A 20,459-nucleotide genomic window follows, 5' to 3' on the forward strand; every position below is an offset into this window, starting at 1 on the left:
AATAAAATATTAACTTATATATATATATATATATATATATATATATATATATATATATAAATAATTAATTTATATTTGATTATATATAGATTTAAAGATCTAAAATATAATAAAAATTACTATATATGGGTCTATATAGGTCAGGTCTAATCAGATCTAATCATATATAGACCCATGTACAACTATATATGGGTATATACTATTATATATATTCCATATACAATCATATATAATTAGGCAAAATCATTTTGTCCCGGGATATAATTAGATTTAATTATATATAAGGCTATATATACTTATATATAGGTCTATATATAACCATATATATTCTATATATAATCATATATAATTAGGCAAAATCATTTTTTTCCCGGTATAATTAGGTCTAATTATATATAAGGCTATATATACTTATATATAGGTCTATATATAACCATATATATTCTATATATAATCATATATAATTAGGCAAAATCATTTTTTTCCCGGTATAATTAGGTCTAATTATATATAAGACTATATATACTTATATATAGGTCTATATATAACCATATATATTCTATATATAATCAGGCAAAATCATTTTTTTCCCGGTATAATTAGGTCTAATTATATATAAGGCTATATATACTTATATATAGGCCTATATATAACCATATATAAGTATATATAATACCATATATAATTATATATATTCCATATATAATCATATATAATTATATATAATTAGGCAAAATCATTTTTTCCCGGGAAGTACTTACAATAACATAAGTAATTTAATTACGTCCAGTAAAATGATATAATACTAAAAATGTTCACAGGAATTCAGGACAAATAAAATTCAAACCATTATTTGATCTTTGTTGAACGTTTCGTCCTTTATTTGGACTTCATCAGCAACTAAATTTAAAACATAAATAATTATAACCTTTCTTTACAAAATAAAACACATAACAAATATAGCCATACCTTAATCCTTATGGTTTATAATCTATTATATGTTATTATATAAAACGTAAGAAGCATTGGTAAAATTGTTATAATGAATCTATTATCAATTAACATTCTTATTTTTAACATAAACAAACACGTTATTTAACAAATATTACTAAATGTATTAACATCTAATTTGCTGTAATACTGCTGTACTCTTAGATAGTGTATAATAACTAAGTTACAAAACTAATACTACAGTGCCATCTATGGTCTTTATGTCAACTAAATTCTCGCAGAAACATTTAAAATATCATTATAAATACTACTTAGATTATTTGTGTCTGTTCTTAGATTCACTGTATTATTTCTTTTAATATAAATCATTTCGCTAATATTTCTCTTGTACCAATTGTCTTCTATATCTAAAACCGTTGCCATGTCAAATTTAAAGTTATGCCCAGTTTCGAAATGATGATCAGCAAGTGCAGTGGAGTTTGTTTTGAGTATATTGCCAAGGCACGAGCCAGTTGCTAATTGCTAGTAATTCTGCTAATCATCTTGCGGGACATTTTGCTAATGTTTGTACTGATGTTTTCGCTAGTCGTTGTGTAAATCGCCTGACTCTAACTTGTCGTCTTGCTGATGATCTTGCTTGCTGTCTTAGTACTTGCTGGTTATCTAATTGCTTAACAACTTATATAAATTCCACGACATACATCAAAATAATTATCGTAATAGATACTAAAATAACGAGCCAAATAGTCAGGGGAATGCATGAAATAAGACAGTCAGTAAAATATAAGATAAAGGGATAAAAAAAATTAATTTCTCGATACAATTTCAATATTCGAACTAAATTCGTACTTACTTTAATCATTGATAGATTTAAGTTAATATCTACTCTGTCCATCATCCTAAAAAATTTGATCTTTTACAATCTCTGCCCATTCATATAGCAAAATAGAGACAAAACAAAATATTATAAAAGAAAAATCCGATTACCAGATAAAATTTCAATTTTCTATCAAGAATAGAGGAAAATTCGTTCCAGGCTATAATCAGATGGAAAACATCGTGTTACTTGATTGTTCAAAATTGTAATTTCTATGGACTCTGCTATTTGACTTAGTACATTTAATGTAGAGCGTAATCCCGACTAGAATTTCTTCCTGATTTGCCTGAAGTACCATAAGGACCTTATCAGGTTAATATAAGGTTTGCCTTATTAGGGCAAACCTGACAAGTTCCTTGTCAGGACCTCATCAGGATATCCTTATTCAAAAAAAAGTTATTTGCCATCAGGTCAACCTGACGAGTTCCTGATCAGGACCTCATCAGGATATCCCTATTCAAAAAATCGGTCTGTCAGTTGACCCTGCGGGCCAGCCCCAAAACTTCCCGCTGTTTTCGAGCTCGCTGAGCTCGAAAACATTATTGTGAATATATTTTCGAGCTCTTCGAGCTCGCAAATACTTTTGTATGCCATTGTTTTGTAAAAAACCATTTTTTAGCATTTCTTTCTTCCACGATATCTCGCGAACGAATCAACCGATTTTGATGGTTGAGGTGGCAATCGACGCGTTTTATCAAGTTCTAAAGCTGGTCGAATTTTGAAATTGATTTACTCAGCCGTTTTTGAGAAATTTCAAAAAAACCAAGGAAAAAATTTTTTTTGAATTCTTTCGTCAACGGTTTCTCTTGAACGAATGAACCGATTTTGATGGTTGAGGTGGCATTCGACGCGGCTTATAAAGTTTCAGAGCTGATTAGATTTTGGAATCAATCCATCGAGCAAAATAAAAGTTATCCAAATAAAACATTTTTGAAAAAATTTTATTTTTGAAATATCTCTGAACGCACCCTACCGATTAAGTTCAAATTTCTACGGCCTCAAGACATTAACAAGCCGCGTCGAATGACACCTCAACGATCAAAATCGGTTCATCCGTTCAAGAGTTATGAATATTTACATACATACATACGTACGTACGTACGTACGTACATACGTACGTACACACATACATACACTCGGACATCATCGTGAAATTAGTCAGGATAGCTTCCTAGGACCTCGAAACGTCGACATCTGATGGAAATTCGATTTTCGTAAATCGGACCGAAACCAATAACTTCCCGAATTTTTGAAAATTTACAATTTTCTTAGCGGGAAGTTAAAAAAAAGTTATTTGCCATCGGGTCAACCTGACAAAGTCCTGATCAGGACCTCGTCAGGATATTCTTATTCAAAAAAAAAGCTCTTTGCGATCGGGTCAACCTGACGAGTTCCTGATCAGAACCGTATCTGGAAATCCTTATTCAAAAACAAGTTATCCCATTCTTTCAAATATTTCATTTACAGGCTACAAATTTTAAAAAGTACAAAAAGAATATTATATAAAAATCACGTCGATTATTGTAGCACAGATTTTTTACTTCTTCATCAGTTATTCTTTGACATCATAATGAATATTATATTTACACTTTCAAGATCACTTGTGTATGTCAGCTCAGTGGATAGCATCGAGGACTTTAAATCGGAAGGACGCAGGTTCAAGCCCAGCAGTTATCGGGATTTTTTCACCAATAAAAAATATGTTTACTTCCTCTAATTAATGCTCTCAATGCAATAGATAACATTCTCGATCGAATTAAAATTCTCTTATTTTTTTTTGCAATTTAATATTTTTTTAAAAATAATTACTAATAAGGTAATCCTGATAAGGATTTGATGAGGATATCCTGGTAAGGACCTGATAAAGCAATCCTGATACGGACCTCATAGGTCTTAAGCGTTACATCCATATCAGGATCCTCGTCAGGATACCCTGATCGGGACCTTATTTGAAATAAGGTTAACCTGATAAGGACCTCGTCAGGCCCTTATGAAAAATTCTAATCGGGAATTTGGTCTAGGTTGACTTAGGCCAAAATTGTCCTAGTACTTTGTTGCACAGAACTTTTTCTTCTAAAATATCTGACAATTTGTTACGCAAGATGAGGAATGATTAAAAGATTCCAAAATTGTAACTTTTTTTTTTTTTTTTTTTCTATTTAATAAATGCCTAACTACAATCTCTCAATTGACAATAAATAATTGGGATGAGAGAGTAAAACGTGGTAATTAGAGCTTTACCCAATGGCAAGATACTCTAGTGCGGGTAATACTCTAGTGCGGGAAAATAGTAACTCAAGTTACATAAAAAAACTCCAATTCTTCAACGAGAGTTTAGCATAACTTTTCATTTATTTATTTATTAATTTTGTCGACCCTGCGACTTATGTCCCCTAAGGGCCGCAAATACAAAGTATACAAATAATAGTAATAATAATTTATATTATATTATGTTAAATTAAATTAAATTATATTATATATACATATATTATATATTAAGTATATATATATATATATATATATATATATATATATATATATATATATATATATATATATATATGTATATATATATATATATATATATATATATATATATATATATATATATATATATGTAAGAGAAAGGGGCGGCAGGGGTAGGCAAAACGAGATACTTCGAAAATTTTATAAAAGAAAATTTCTTTGTTTTAAATCTATTATAACCATCCCAAAATTACTTTGGCAGATATAATTGAGCATTATTTTGGATTTTATTCGTTAAACTTTTCAAGAATCGAGTGCCGGTCAAAAAATGTTAAAGACCTTTGTATTATGATAAAGACTATTATAAAATTTTTAGCTTCCTTTGCATCCAATAATTGTGTAAAATATAATTTTTCTTAATGTAAATAACTTAAAAAAAATTTTAGTAAAATCAAACTCATTCAATATTCGGAATTTTTTTTTTCTACATTTTTCTGGGGGTACCCTGTATATAGTATAGATTCAGGTAATCAATTATATTTTTTCCAATATAATTTTCATATTTGTTCACCATATATCACCATATTTTGCCCGCAAAAATGAACTTTTTTTTTTATGGCCATTGAAAATTTTGTCTATTTACTTCGAATTTCTAACAATTTTTATAATAATTTGTAATGAACTTTATAAAATAGTGTGAAATTTTATCAAATTTTACAATATGCTACCCCACACTAGATGCAATAGTGACATAAAATTCTCTAAAGTTTTATGAAATATTATAAAATTTGATAAAATTTCATATGATTATAATATAATTTCATTAAAATTATGATAATTTAATCAGGAGTTATGAATTTCTGAAAATTACCTCATTTTCGAAATTCATATATCCAAGGTTTTTGAAAATTAACGGCTCAAAATTTAGGATAAGGTGTCTTTTTATATGTACAAAAAACATGTAAAAAATTCAACCGGATCAAAAAATAAGATTTTTAAAATCAGGTGATTTGGCATGGAATGACCCATATATATATATAATATATATATGGACTAGAACCGACTTTTGAGGACACGATTGCGTTTGCGATTCTTAGTCGATCTTAATGAAATTTTCTTCACTTATTCTATGTGTACTTACCACGGTTAAGGTCGAAGATAGGCTGAATCAGTTTTTATCCACTTTAAAGTTCATATAATTTTAAAACTAATGCTCATAGACAATTTCTGTAAAAAGTATCTGATAGCTTGTCTAATAAGCTTCAATTTATGACCATAAACTTCATGCTTTGACCATTTCTTCTAATAATTTGATAGCCTTGAAAATTTTTATGGAATCAACAAATGTTGAAAATATGGTTTTCATTCCACATAACTTATGCAATTTCCATTAAAATCCAATTCCGTCAGTCTTATTCTATTGTAAACAAAATAACCTGTAAATTTTACAACTATTTTATATTTCAAAAGTATTCCTTTTATTACTTATGATGCTTCAAATGTACCTGTACGTCCAATGATTATTACTGGTCTTGTCATTACGATAGCACCTACAGTTATTGTCAGATCTCAATGAAGATTGCTACACTTATTTTATAGGCGATTATCTTGAACAAATTCAAAGATGAGCTAAATATCGGTCGATTAGTTTTGAAGCAATGGCTGTTTGAAATTTTCACGATTTTTCGAAAAAATCATTTTTTATGCTCTGTTGAAGATCATATACCATTAAAACTAAAACTGATAGACAACTTTAGTAAAAAGCATCTTAATGTTTGTATAGTAAGCTTTAATTTATGACCATAAACTTTATGTTTTGACCCTTTCTTCCAACAATTTGATAGCCTTGAAAATTCTAATAGAATCGAAAATTGTTGATAATATGGTTTTCATTCTACATAACTTATGCATTCCACATTATAATACAATTTTATCAGTTGTATTTCATTGTGACCAAAATAACTAGTAAATTTCACAGCTATTTTATAAATTAAAAGTATTTCTTTTATTATTTATGATTTTTCAATCGTACCTGTATGTCCTATGATTACACGGAGAGAAATTAATTATTCTATCTACAATACAAATTTTATAATTTTAACTATTCAAAATTGTAATATCATTTTCAGTGATTATAATCATTAGTTCTACAATTGAAAATGATTACAGTTACAATTGATGATGGTAACGGTTACTACTGAAGATGCTAAATGTAATTATTAAAAGTTATAATTGTTACAATCGATGATGGTAACTATTTTCATTCAAAGTTGTAAAAATTCTTAACTAAGAATGTGTGTATGTGCGTAAGTGTGCTCGCGCGTGTGTGTACGCACCCATGTGCCTGTGTGTGTATGCGCATGTGTGCATGAGTGTATACATGTGTGCGGGCGAGTGTGCGCATGTGTGCGGTAAGTGTGCGCATGTGTGCGGGTAAGTGTGTGTGTGAAATTAATCACTCCGCCAGTTAATCAAATTACACACAGACGAGCGTCAGACTATAATGCTGATATTTTAATTTTTTATTAGCTTAGATGGTCATCATTATTTAGGCTAATAGTAACTATTATCATCAGGCCATGAAGAATTACGATTTTTTATAATAGTAGTAATTATTTAATATAATAACAGTTATAATTTTTAGTTATCATAAATAATTATAAATTTTACTCTATAGTTAGTAGATTCGACCATTCAGATTAATTATTTAATAATTTGTTTGAAAATTCTTCTATAACTTGATGGTAACTTGTAGCATAAAATTCTTTCCGTGCATAACTGATTTTGCCATCGTAATAGCGATTACAATTATGATCTCATACTAATTAAATTTTCTATACTTTGTTTACGTGAAGGTTAGTCTGGTACATTACCTATATAATGTTTTGTCAAATTAACTATCTGAAGTTCTCTATCGAAAATAGTCGTTGTCTTTTTTTACCTTCACTCTTAGAAAACGAGCCTAATTTCATATCATGACTATACACTAACATGTATGTATGAAACTTTTTATATAGATTAATTGTAAAATCTACCTTCCATTTCGGCTGCCGAATGGCCTTTTTTATTTAGTAAAAAGTTACCTCTAAATTATGGAAAAATTAACCGCAAATTTTTTTTCAACTGTTGCTATCACCCTGTTTAGAAAATCTCATAGAATCCATTAGATTCTCATAAATTCCTATGGAAATTTCATAAGAATAAATGAGTTCTATGAGAACCCTTGTGGAAATATTTCTCTGAAAAATCTCTGAAAAAGTCTTCAGAACTCTTAATAAGACTTTTTGAAAGCCTTACTTTTTCTGAAAAACACAGAAAAAGTCTTATCACAAGTGAATAACTCTGAAAAATGCTGAGAAACTCTGAAAAAGTCAAATATTGTCTGAAATTTCGGAATTTTCAGAAGAGTTGTGAAGTCTTACTAAGATTTATTCAGATTTACTATATGCTTCAACTTCAGCTCTACAGAAAGACTTTTTCAGACTTTTTTTATAAATAAAAAGACTTCTCAAGCAAAACTTATTCAATTAATTAAAAAGATTCAAGTAAAAAATTACACCGCTACAATGTGGTAAATTATTTAAAAGAAGGGAAATTTTTTCTACAGTATATTTTTATTAATTACAGAATATTATTTTGTCATTATTATTCAAAATTATTTCAGAAATGATTTTTTCCAATGACATAGAATTACAATACATTTTTACTATCAAAATGTTTTGTTTAAATTTTAAACTTTGTGACAGATCTTCAAATTTAACAACTCAATAATAACAAATTATTATTAATTATCTACACCAAAATTTTAAGCAAAAAAAAAAAATTCTGTACGATGTTACAAAAAATGACAATAACAGATTTATTAATAATATTAGTATGATGAATAAAAATTGTCACAAAAACTTTCGCTGCACCGAAATTAAGAGTGGTTGACCCTCGACTGAATCCAATTCTTCTTCACTCTGGTGGAATAAAAAAATATGTTGATACATAAATGTTGACCTTTTAGCTACTTGTCTTTTATTTAAAAGCTGACTGTATACTTGAAGAAAAAAAAAATGTCGTCCAAAAAAAAATATGGTACTGCAAATATTTATAAGGGATTATTCATTAATTTCTGTTCTGCATTCAAATTACATAGTAAGAAAACATTGTATGGTTTCAATTTTAAATTACGATAAGAGTTTAATATCCAGACAAACTTTTGACATATGTTTACAAAAAATTATATACTTTAACGAAACAATTTTTAAATATTCGAAAAATTTACTTCTGCATAGAAAGTTATTTATGATTAAAATTGAAATTATGAAGAACTTTGCTTCAGAAGCTGACTTTGTTTAAAAGCTGACATTAGCTGACTTTGTTTAAACATAATCATCAATTAGCTATAATAAAATGGGAAAAAAACAGAAAATTACATAATTCACAAGAAAAATATGCAGCCAAATTTTTAAAGTATGTTTTTAATATCGATGAATAATTAAGAAAATTTTTTAATTTACACCGAATTCAATTTAAACTTTGAATATTTTTTCAAACATTAAATTTTCCACAAATTTGTAAAAGGTCTTTTGTACAGTTTTCAATTTTCTTATAAAAATATTTTGTACGGTTGTTTTTAGAATTTGCTGTTGCAAGACATGAAATTTTTATCTCTAACAAATTGTTGAAATGTGGAATTTTAATGACCAATATCAATTAATGAGAAGTCTCCTCTTTATATTAATATTCAAAACTTACTTTTTAACAGAATTATTTTTACTTTCCTCTGCAAGTATACAGCTTCTTTCAAAGTTTAAAAAAAATTATGCAAAAATAACATACCATAATGATAATCGAAAAAAATCATTTCTTTCGTTCTGTCACAAGAGTTTTGGATTTCTCCTGTTAAAGAATAGGATACAGCTTTTTTTTTTCAGTCGCCGTAACATCCTTTGGGAATATTTATTATATAACAAGTTTCATCGATTCTTTGTATAATTCCTGGTCGTATTATTGAATTAGGTTTACAAACACATAAGTTATTAGTAATTTGACATTCATAAATGTGATGAACTGTTACATATTTGGTAGAGTGAAAATATTTTCCTGTGTGTTTGATTTCTTTATAAAATATAATAATTTCTTCTTCTCCGACCATATTCTCAATGGAACAAATATTACTAATAATTCCGTTTGTACCATTTTTCAATATTATTATGGTGTCATTTATTTTTTGACATAATCGATAGTTCTGAGAAGTATAACGGTTTCCTTTATGAATGAATCTGTTATATACTTTGCATTTTGTAGGCGTAAAACCGATTGCTTTTGATTCCAAGTCACTTAAGTTATATTTTCTACCTTTCCCTACTAAAACGCAGTCATCAATTTTGAATATATGTTTAAGTCTACCTGTCAAGTTTCGTTCACAAAATTTCTGAAATTCATTACCCAGTTCAAACCGGTCACTTAAAACTGGAATTGATTTGTGAAATAAATATTTTCTTGCAATTTGCAAACATACGTGATTTGGACTTTTTTTCAATTTCAAAATGAAGTGATTTTCATTTTCAAAAGGAAAAGTATTGTGGGCCCATAATGGACCTAGGTTAACTACACTTTTTGCCATGTGTAAAAGCAAATGTATATTATAAGTCATTTTCTCTTCACCAAAATATTCTTCATAGTAACAAATATATCGGATCAGTAGCTTATCTGCAGTTTCCAGCATATGACTTGAAATTTTTTCTTCCAATAGAATGGTAATACCTTCGACTAATAACGCCAAGTGATCCAAGTATTTATGCGGAAGTAGTTTTTTTAAGCACGGTAATGAGTAAAATATTAACCAAGAACGCCATTCCGTAGCTTTCCACATGTTTCTTTCAGTTATATCTCGAGGTGATCGTGATATTGATGACGGGTGTTTAAACTTCAATAAAATTTCATTTATCGCTGCCAATTGGTTAGGATTTCCTATGTAATATGGTTTTCCAAATGAACATAATAATAATTCTGTGTGTTGTTTTACAACTCCAAGTAACACTGAGTGCAAATAATCAGGAGACATTCCGCCAACTAAGTCAAAGTAGTCGAGATTCATTAATTGTGAAGGACCCAAAACACCTTTTACATCCTCACCGTACTCTTTTGCACTCGCCAATACCATTTGGTTTTTTACAGATTCATCTGTTCTTTCTGTTGGTACATCCGTAAGCATTGGATATTTACAAAATTTTTCAATACATTTCGTAGGGTGTTCACAAAAAGTGCACCCATATTTACCATTGTACTGCTTCATATTCAGTACTTTACATCGAGCTACTGAATCAAAACAGGCGCAAAGTGGAATAAATTTACTAGTTATAGTTTCTTCACCTAACTTCCACCTCAAACCTTTACTAGACAAATCATTAGCTTCATCCACAAATGGTTTCAAGAATAGGTTCATATCAGGCTCAACTTTATCTACCCAAAGACCAGTCATTATCAAATATTTTGATTTTAATTTTGGTGACAATTCATTTATTGATGCGTAAATTGGCCAAATTGAGAGTTTACTAGATTTTGCTGCTTGACAGCCATCTGTATTGAAAGTATAGGATAAATTGTATTTATCAGATAAAACATTCATCGGTCCCGACTGCGATAACTGTTTATAAATTTTTCCATCAGTTATGTTTTTTATTACATTTTCCTCGTCATCAACATCACGTTCATTTTGATTCAATAGCTCTTCTTGAACTTCAGGTCTCTCAAGTATTTGTTTCAATTGATTAGAAAAATTCAAAGTTAAAAAAAATGGTACATTTGATGGGCTGAACTTTTCTTTACATATTGGACAAATATACTCTTCACTCCTTGAAGTAGAATGAACACCAAAGTAGAAAAAACATTTATTACAGTACAAATGACGAGAGGAATTAGACTCTTCCAATTGTAACTCTTGAAATAGTTTAAATTTTGTCGATGGAACGACATTATCTCCAAATATTGAATTGATCATGGACAAAATACTTGTTATTGTCTTCCATGTTAACGACTCCTGAGCACCAAGCAGTAGTATCATCATCAATACTTCTCCACGGGTAATCGATGTACAAGAACAGAGCGGTTTACTGTACGCATCATCAGCAGTACGTTCAAAAGAAGTCTGAAAAAATAGAAAACTTATTAACGGAGTTCAAAAAAATTGTCATTACGAACAACATTTATTATAAGAAACAAGTATTGCTATTGTAATTACTATTCGTACTTTAGTTTGAATTGCTCGCGTTTTTATGTTAGTACCTTAAACCAACTTTTAATTGACTGAGACCATACTTTATTTATGCCAAGAATATTTGTTTTTGGTTAAAAAAATTTTTTTACTACCTCAGGATTTTCGTTTTAATTACAGTTATTGAAAAAGTATACAATTAAAATTAAATATCTATATTATTCGAAACCATTTATTCTTAAATTAAAGATATGTTTTTAATTCAGCAGGACAAGATTAGTTTGCTCAACTCATAAAGTTAATATCCTACTCATAAATATGACATTACTAGCTTCAGAATCTAATATGTTTTTCATAGATTTGTTGATCAACAAATATTATTATATGTGCAAATCGATATGCACATGAAGTTACATATTTTTGAAAATCCATAATCAGACATAGCATACAAAATACAAGCATCAATTATTGATATCTTATTTTATTTATATCGCAACTGCTTTACTTTTTCCTGCTTTTCATTGTGCGGCTGTGGCCCGACTTGTGCTTATTCGCTCTGAGTGAAGCTATGGTAGGGGAAATTAAATCAACTGAAGCGTTCGCAGTGGTTACTTTCGGCGTTACGGGAGGCTATTTTTACTAAATTATAATTAAATAAATATTTATATATTGCGAAATAACCATGTAATTATTTATTTTTCATTTTCATTTTTTCCTTAGTATCATTTTTGGACTTTGATATGAATTTCAAACAACTTAACCTAAATGTTTGCTGCATTTTTTTTTTTTATCATTATACTTAATTGTTGTTGATTCGTTTAACTAAAAAACAAAACTGCAATTATTATAAAACTCCCACATACTTTTTATAACTGTTTTTTTTTACTATTATTTATAATAATTATTTATTTTTATGTTTCTTGCTATTGACATACGTATAAAAACATACTCTGACAGCCTCTCGTACTTCATATTTTGTCTAGCGCTGCAGTCACACTCATAGCGAATACTGTACTGCATCATTACGGTCATGGAGACTAGAGTAGTCTCCATGATTACGGTAATGCCCTACAACCTCCCTTGTGCAATGGAGGTGTAGTGGCGTAGGAAAACCACAGAGAAAACCTAGCCAGTACAGTTTCGGTTTGAGTGAAGCTCCAGTGATCGATAAAAATCCCATTTCACCGACCACTGGATCTTCATTCCGCGCCTAGCGATCAGAGACTTTCGTTTGAACACGACGCGTAGCTAAACGGTCACCCAGCCAAGTAGTGATCATGCTCGATGCTACTTCTTTGGTGATCGCTCGAGCCACGCGCGTGCCGAACGGCTGCCTCAGCGGCTATTATTACTGCTTTTAAATCTATTGGATTGATTTCATTGTCAGCCCTATTAAAAAATGTCATTTAGTACCTTATGTTTTTCCGCTATCGTCTTTAAAAAATATGTCTTAGAATTAATTTAGTTATTTCGTTTCAAAAATGCAATTTTTTTATAGTTACTAAGACATTAATTTTTTTTAACCATATCCCCAATTATCACAAGTTTTAATGAGTTCAAAATTACGGGAAAATTGGTATATACAACAATTGTTGAATTTGATCTAATGTATTTAGCAATCCCACATACCTGATTAGTGTCGCTATCATTCATGTGGAAATCTTCTGCAAATGATGAATCTTCGGCCTATAATAGAACATTAAATGAATATATATTAGGGTGTGTCATTTCAGAGTAACATTTTTTTTTTAAGTGCATGGGGAAAAAAATCATAGTTCAACACAAAAAAAAATTTTTCGTACAAGAAAAAAAATTCTATGTCGATAACAGACCTAGCTCTTTGAAAAAATAGATTTCCCATTTAAATAACACGGGAAAATTTAATTTTTAATTTTGAGTATTTTTAACTCGTTAACCTATCAATACATCAAATAGACTAATACATATTTTTGTAGGAAATTGAACGCTTTACAAAAAAGGTTTCTTATCATTTTTCGATAAATTCATCTGTTCAAAGGTTATTGAAGCTCGAAGTCAAGTTATAGTAAATTTCGAGATCTTTTTACTTTTCCTGCGAAACTATCAGACTTATCATAAAATGTTATAGGGTTTTTTTTATGACAATTTTATTTTCTACAAATTATTATAAGTAAAATTTTTTCGAATTCCGCATTGTTTCCTAGTTATTTTCATTTTAATTTCAAGCTCTTAAAAAAGTAGAGTTCTGATCGATTTAAAGAGCTCGACATTGAAATGAAAATAACTAGAACACAATGCGGAATTTGAAAAAATTTTACTTGTAATAATTTGTAGAGGATAAAATTGTCAACAAAAAAGACTCAATGACATTTTGTGATAAGTCTGATAGTTTCGCCGGAAAATGCAAAAGATCTCGAAATTTACTATAACTTGACTTCGAGCTTCAATAACTTTTGAACAGATAAATTTATCGAAAAATGAGAAGAAACCTTTTTTGTAGAGCGTTCAATTTCTTACAAAAATATGTATTAGTCTATTTGATCTATTGATTGGTTAAAACGAGTTCAAAACACTCAAAGTTGAAAATAAAATTTTCCCGTGTTATTTAAATGGGAAATCGATTTTCTCAATGAGCTAGGACTGGAATCGACATAGAATTTTTTTTCTCGCACGAAAAAATTTTTTTTAGGTTGAACTATGTTTTTTTTCCCCATGCATTGAAAAAAAAAAACTTTTGCGGAAATGACACACCCTAATATATATATATATATATATATATATATATATCAGGGTGATTCATTTCCGCAAAAGTTTTTTTTTTTAAGTGCTCAAGCAAAATCTCAATCTACATCGAAAAAAAAAAATTTTCACCATATATGTGACCTTTTAATTCCAATGCTAAGTGCTTGAAATTTTATAAGAAATTTTATTCCCTTCAAAGAAAGTCCTATGAATCAAGTCGCTAAAGTCCATAGTTTCCGAGTTATAGTAATTTAAAGAATTTGAAAAATATAATAGAAAAAAATAATTATAATTGATATTTTATTTTTCAAATTATTAAAATTACTATAACTCGGAAACTATGGACTTTAGCGACTTGATTCATAGGACTTTCTTTGAAGGGAATAAAATTTCTTACAAAATTTCTATTAATATTTTTAGTGTACTTTCATTGGTTTATGTTCTGCAATGAAAGGTCAATTTCATAGGAAAAATGAGTTCCGCAACGGACACAAGTGAAACAGCTGGAATTACAGCTAAGTAACTATGGGCACTTTTGAAAAACACCAAATGCCCTACAATTTGCGATTAAAACCGCCTTGATATCATGAAACGCAGCTGAGTATTAGAAAGTTGAAAAAAAAGTAAATTAATTTCCGTGTATTTTAAATGGGAAATCTTTGAAATCAAATGGCAAGCACTTAGCATTGGAATTAAAAGGTCATATTTGGTGAGAATTTTTTTTTTTTCGATGTAGATTGAGATTTTGCTTGAGCACTTAAAAAAAAAAACATTTGCGGAAATGAATCACCCTGATATATATATATATTAGACTGATTAAAAAAAATCGACTTTTTTTTTTCAAAATTCGTATCAAAAATATTGTTCGAGATGACGAAAAAAAAATACTGTTAAAGTTTGAGTTCTTAATATTGATATTAAAAACGGCCTCATCGCAATTTTCCATTTTTCATTTAAATAACATGGGAAAAATTTATTTTAAACTTTGGAATTTTATAACTCATCAGCAGATAAATTTATCAAAAAGACCAATATTTAATTTTGTAGGAAACTGCTCTACAAAAAAGGTCTCTTATCATTTTTTGATAAATCTATTTTTTCAAAAATTATTCGAGGTCAAAGTTCAATTTATAGTAAATTTCAATATTTTTTTACTTTTTCAGCGACCTAGAATTAGACTTATTATAAAATGTTATAGTAACTTTTTTGTAGGTCTTTTTATTTCCTATAAATTATCTCCCTTCAAGTTTTCGGAATTCCTGAACACTTTTGATTTTTTTATGTTCTAATGTCAAATATTCCTAAAAAATTGTGTTTAGGTCATTTTTATTATTCATAAAAACAAAAATATTGATTTTTTTAGACTGTTATTTATTAATTTATGATCATAATATTACAGAGAAAAAAATTGCTTATTGCAGTCAAAAATACCCATTAGTATTATTAATTTTTTTGTCATTGAATGGTGGAATGAATTTGATAATTATAATTTCTTATTGGAATAATAAAAACTTTTCAATGGCAAACAAATTAATAATAGTAATTGGTATTTTTGACTGAAATAAGCAATATTTTAATCTGTAATATTATGATCATAAATTAATAAATTTCGGTCTAAAAAAATCAATATATTCGATTTTATGAATAATAAAAATGACCAAAACACGATTTTTTAGAAATATTCGACATTAAAACATAAAAAATTCAAAAGTGTTCAGGAATTCCGAAAACTTGAAGGGAGATGATTTATAGGAAATAAAAAGACCTACAAAAAAGTTACTATAACACTTTATAATAAGTCTAATTCAAGGTCGCTGAAAAAGTAAAAAAATATTGAAATTTACTATAAATTGAACTTTGACCTCGAATTATTTTTAAAAAAATAGATTTATCAAAAAATGATAAGAGACCTTTCTTGTAGAGCACTCAGTTTCCTACAAAATTATATATTGGTCTTTTTGATAAATTGATCTGCTGATGAGTTTTAAAGTTCCAAAGTTTAAAAAAAATTTTTCCCCTGTTATTTAAATGGAAAATAGAAAATTGCGATGAGCCAGTTGTTAATATCAATATTAAGAACTCAAACTTTGACAGTACTTTTTTTCGTTATCTCGAACAATATTTTCGATACGAATTTTGAAAAAAAAAATTGTCGATTTTTTTGAACCAGTCTAATATATATATATATATGTGTGTGTGTGTGTGTGTGTGTGTGTGTGTGTGTGTGTGTGTGTGTGTGTGTGTGTGTGTGTGTGGCATTCCAGGCCAAATCGACCACTTTTGACCCCGACCCCTTTCGATTTGGCTGAAAATTTGTTTTCCTTCTACCTCATCAAAATCATTTTTCTGGAAATTTTAAATTTTTTTATCCGAACCAAAAAAAGTTATGAGTTTTTCAAAAATAAGGCTTTTTTTTCAAATAGCTATTTCTTCTGTAAAAATTGACTAATTGGGACTTTTTTTTCAGAATTTTTATCTTTGAATGTACTTTTTAGGAAAAAGTACAAAAGAATTTTAATTTTTTTTTTATTTTCTCAAAAAAAAATTCAATTCATTCTGCGATTTTTCCCGCCAATCCCAGAGTAGGCGTACTTTTCCTTCTTTTGTATTTTTTTCTAAAAAGTACATTCAAAGATAAAAATTCTGAAAAAAAAAAAGTTCAAATTAGTCAATTATTACAGAAGTAATAGCTATTTGAAAAAAAAAAAGCCTTATTTTTGAAAAACTCATAACTTTTTTTGATTCGGGTAAAAAAATTTGAAAATTTCCAGAAAAATGATTTTGATGAGGTAGAAGGAAAAAAAATTTTCAGCCAAATCAAAAGGGGTCGGGGTCAAGAGTGGTCGATTTGGCGTGGAATGCCCCATATATACATTTTTAAAAATTATATCTAAATTACTTACGTCAAACCAGATTTCTCTACTTAAAGATTCTTCATCGTCATCTTCATCAAGCCAAAAATTAAATTCAGAATGTATGGAAGTTGACGTTTGCTGATTGATAAGAGGAGTATCAGTTTCAGTCGTAGATTTAATTGAAGAAAAATTGTCATTTGTGACGTTTGCGTTGTGAGGCTGTGGTGCGGTCGCATGCGTATCATCATCACCAACGTGTTGACTTATAGTTTGATTATCTCCATCTATAGCCTACAGTAAATATAAACAATAAGTTATTGACATCAATGAAGTTGGTGAAGTAATAACCATTATTTGAAAAATATAAATGTATCTGTCGTAATGCTATTATGTAGTATGTAACGTTATCGGTGAAGGACACAAAAAGTCCTTTTTTTGCGGTAAAACTTTTACCGATCGTATAACTAATTTAATTATCTTAAATTGTGATTTTTTAATTGCACTTTTTAATTGAGAAATGATATTTTTCATATAAAACCAAAGCCAAATTGCAAATCATGTGGAATCTATTTTTGAACATAAGTATATCTTTTAATATCTATTATATTTTCATATATGATGAAAATTTGAGATTTTGAAATAAAAACGTGTTTTCTTCACAATTTATGTCTTGTTGTTACAATAAAAAAAAAAAATATTAAAAACTTCTACATCAATTTACACACTTTATGTAAGTAATTTTCTTTATTTTTACAGTAGTCTCTTCACAATTTCAAAATAATTGAGGTATTTAAAGTAGCCGAAGTCACCGTTCTGTCGTTTATTCTTATTTCCAACCACAAAGAAACTATACTGATTAAAAATATTGATTGAAAAAATTAGAGCCATGTAAATTTTCTATCTATATATACTACAGAACAATTGAAATCACTTCAAATTGTTATATTGGAAAAAATTTTAATCTCAAGCCAGTAATTTTTTTTTACTCAATATTTTTTGTCACGGCATCTATAAAAATCGCCTTCTACTTTGTTTAAATTTTTAGATTTTAAATTTGTGTAAGTGCAATTTTTTATAAAATTTATTCGGTAATGAAGTTCAACATCATAAAGATTATTGCTGTCAAATAAATGTATACTTACATCACACCGAAACTTTTTTAATGTGTCGTAGAATGTTGATCGAGGCATAATGCCATCACCACCGGGCTCCAGGTACGATTTGTATGGGCCTCGCTTCATGTTCAATTTAAATTTTGTTACTTATAACTCACAACAAATAAATAATTTTTTTTATTACACGTTAAATTTATCACACACGAAATTAATGTTGAATAACAAATCTATTCATTTTCTTTTTTGCAATTCAACTCTCATTAATGTGAGAGACACTAATAGGTCTCACAACGAGACTCGATGTATAATATACACAAAAAATTTTCAGTCCGTTGTACCGGCTATTATTTATATAGGTTACAAATAAAATATTTTTATAATACTTGAGACTCACTCAAATGACATTCAACTTTTTCTAATCAAATAATGTAATTAAATTATTTAATTATTAAAAATTTCTATATTACAATAGTTACATCGTTCACTTGCATTACACTTTATAGGCACGTGTTTATAATATGAGAGCAATTCAATAACAGTAGGTGCAATAGGTTGTAGTCAGGTTAGCGTATACAGGGTTGCCAAAAAATTTTTGTCCAATTCGCTCCATCTATGATCAAAAGTAGAGAAATACTTAAACAAGTCGTCCAATCATTTTAAAGTTTAAAATAATTCTGTTGGCTTACAATTTATTCTTTTATTAGCCAATACAAGTACACTATAATTTACTGCATAAATTGAAATCAACTGTTTAAAAAGTATTATTGCAATTATTTTTTATGTAGTGAAAAATGATAGGATGTTTTTAGAATAAATTTGATTAAAAAATAATTTGAATTAAAATTTCTATTAATATTTTGCAAATTATTAATTATTTTTTAGTGCAAAGAGCAGAATATCGTTACGCAAGTTCTGATTAACATTAAATGTATACACATTTCTTTATCTGATTGTTAAAAATAAAATAACAATTTACTTTCAACAGTTATTATGAAATCATCACGCGCGTTTAAATTTATAATTTTTTATAAGAAATAAAATTACTATTCAAAACCAAGATTCCAACGAACTGAACTGAGACGAAAGAAATGAAATGTTTGAATGTATATGTGTCCATAATAACCCAAGTAGCACACTTGCCTTTATGACATCTATAAGATATCAGTTTTTAGGCTATTTTTTGACTTATCGATAAGGCATCAACATGTTGACAAAATGATCAGAAATTTGTGTCACCGAAAAAATATCTACTTAAAAGACTTGACACAACCCTTATTAAAAAAAATGATTTACTCCATGCTGTGTATATCCATAAATTAGTCGATTCAAATTATTTTGAATCATTTCAAATTGTTTTGAATCATTTCAAATTAATTTGAATCATTTCAATCAGCGAAGCGACGACATAAAGTAAATTACAAATAGTTGTAAAATAAGTCATCTAAACGAATTTTTAATTGAAATGTCTTTTTTAAGGCAAGAAAAACAACGCAAATTCTCTGTCTCCGGAACTAACATTTGCATGTCTTATTTATACCAAAAAAGGTGACTGAAACAAAAAAAAATTCGTCTTATCCTTTTAAAAGACATCTTAAAGTTGTCTCTGTGCTATAGCACATACTTAAAAGAAACACAATATTTTTATATGTACATACTGAATTGAAATAATGTTTGATTCGAGTCATTGGCAGATGGAAATTAAAATAGTATTTAAAAATAATGATTAATATTGATCCCAATTCTGAAACATTAAAAATAGCTCAATCCGCGATAAGTAGCCCAATCTGGCAACCCTGAGTGGATACGCTACATACGTAACACTACAATGTGACTCACACTGTGTGAGTAATTTAAATTATATTAGTATATATGTATTAGGGTAATTCGTTTTGAACGACTATTTTTTTTTTTTCACTCCCACTTGAAAATATTGTTGTAGACATTGAAAAAAAAATTCCCTGCAAGTTTCAGCCCTTGATTTTAATTTTAAGTACTTTATATTTGATTTTGAAGTTAAAACTATTGAGAAGTTATCGAGAAAAATTAGTATCATTGCTTTTGGGATTAAATAATGAACAAAATGAATTTTGAACGAAGTCTCTACGACGAATAATTGCTGAGTCAAAAATTATTGAAGCGCGAAAAACGAAAAAGCGCGTCATTTTGTCCGCGCGTGTATAAACAAAAGGCTGTAACTCGGCAGCCAATCGATACTTTACAAGTTTTTTTTTTATTCTCTTAGTAAATCATATTTCAACCATAAAAAAAAT

At 28.4% G+C, this 20,459-nt stretch overlaps 1 protein-coding gene across 2 annotated transcripts in view; it reads right to left on the reverse strand.

Annotated features, from left to right (window-relative positions):
• Window positions 1-7,952: 7,952 nt before the first annotated feature.
• Window positions 7,953-20,459, reverse strand: part of LOC130666608 (uncharacterized) — a 58,316-nt gene continuing 45,809 nt past the window's right edge. For both annotated transcript variants that reach the window (XM_057467760.1, XM_057467761.1), the window contains 5 exons: window positions 18,217-18,799; window positions 17,123-17,365; window positions 13,128-13,184; window positions 9,122-11,432; window positions 7,953-8,256 (listed from right to left, as the gene is read on the reverse strand). In XM_057467760.1, the coding sequence (XP_057323743.1) occupies window positions 9,213-11,432; window positions 13,128-13,184; window positions 17,123-17,365; window positions 18,217-18,315 (2,619 nt within the window). In that variant the 5' untranslated portion in view covers window positions 18,316-18,799 and the 3' untranslated portion in view covers window positions 7,953-8,256; window positions 9,122-9,212. The remainder of the gene's footprint in view (window positions 8,257-9,121; window positions 11,433-13,127; window positions 13,185-17,122; window positions 17,366-18,216; window positions 18,800-20,459) is intronic.

The sequence above is a fragment of the Microplitis mediator genome, chromosome 4 (assembly GCF_029852145.1).
Source record: "Microplitis mediator isolate UGA2020A chromosome 4, iyMicMedi2.1, whole genome shotgun sequence".
Lineage (NCBI taxonomy): Eukaryota > Metazoa > Arthropoda > Insecta > Hymenoptera > Braconidae > Microplitis > Microplitis mediator.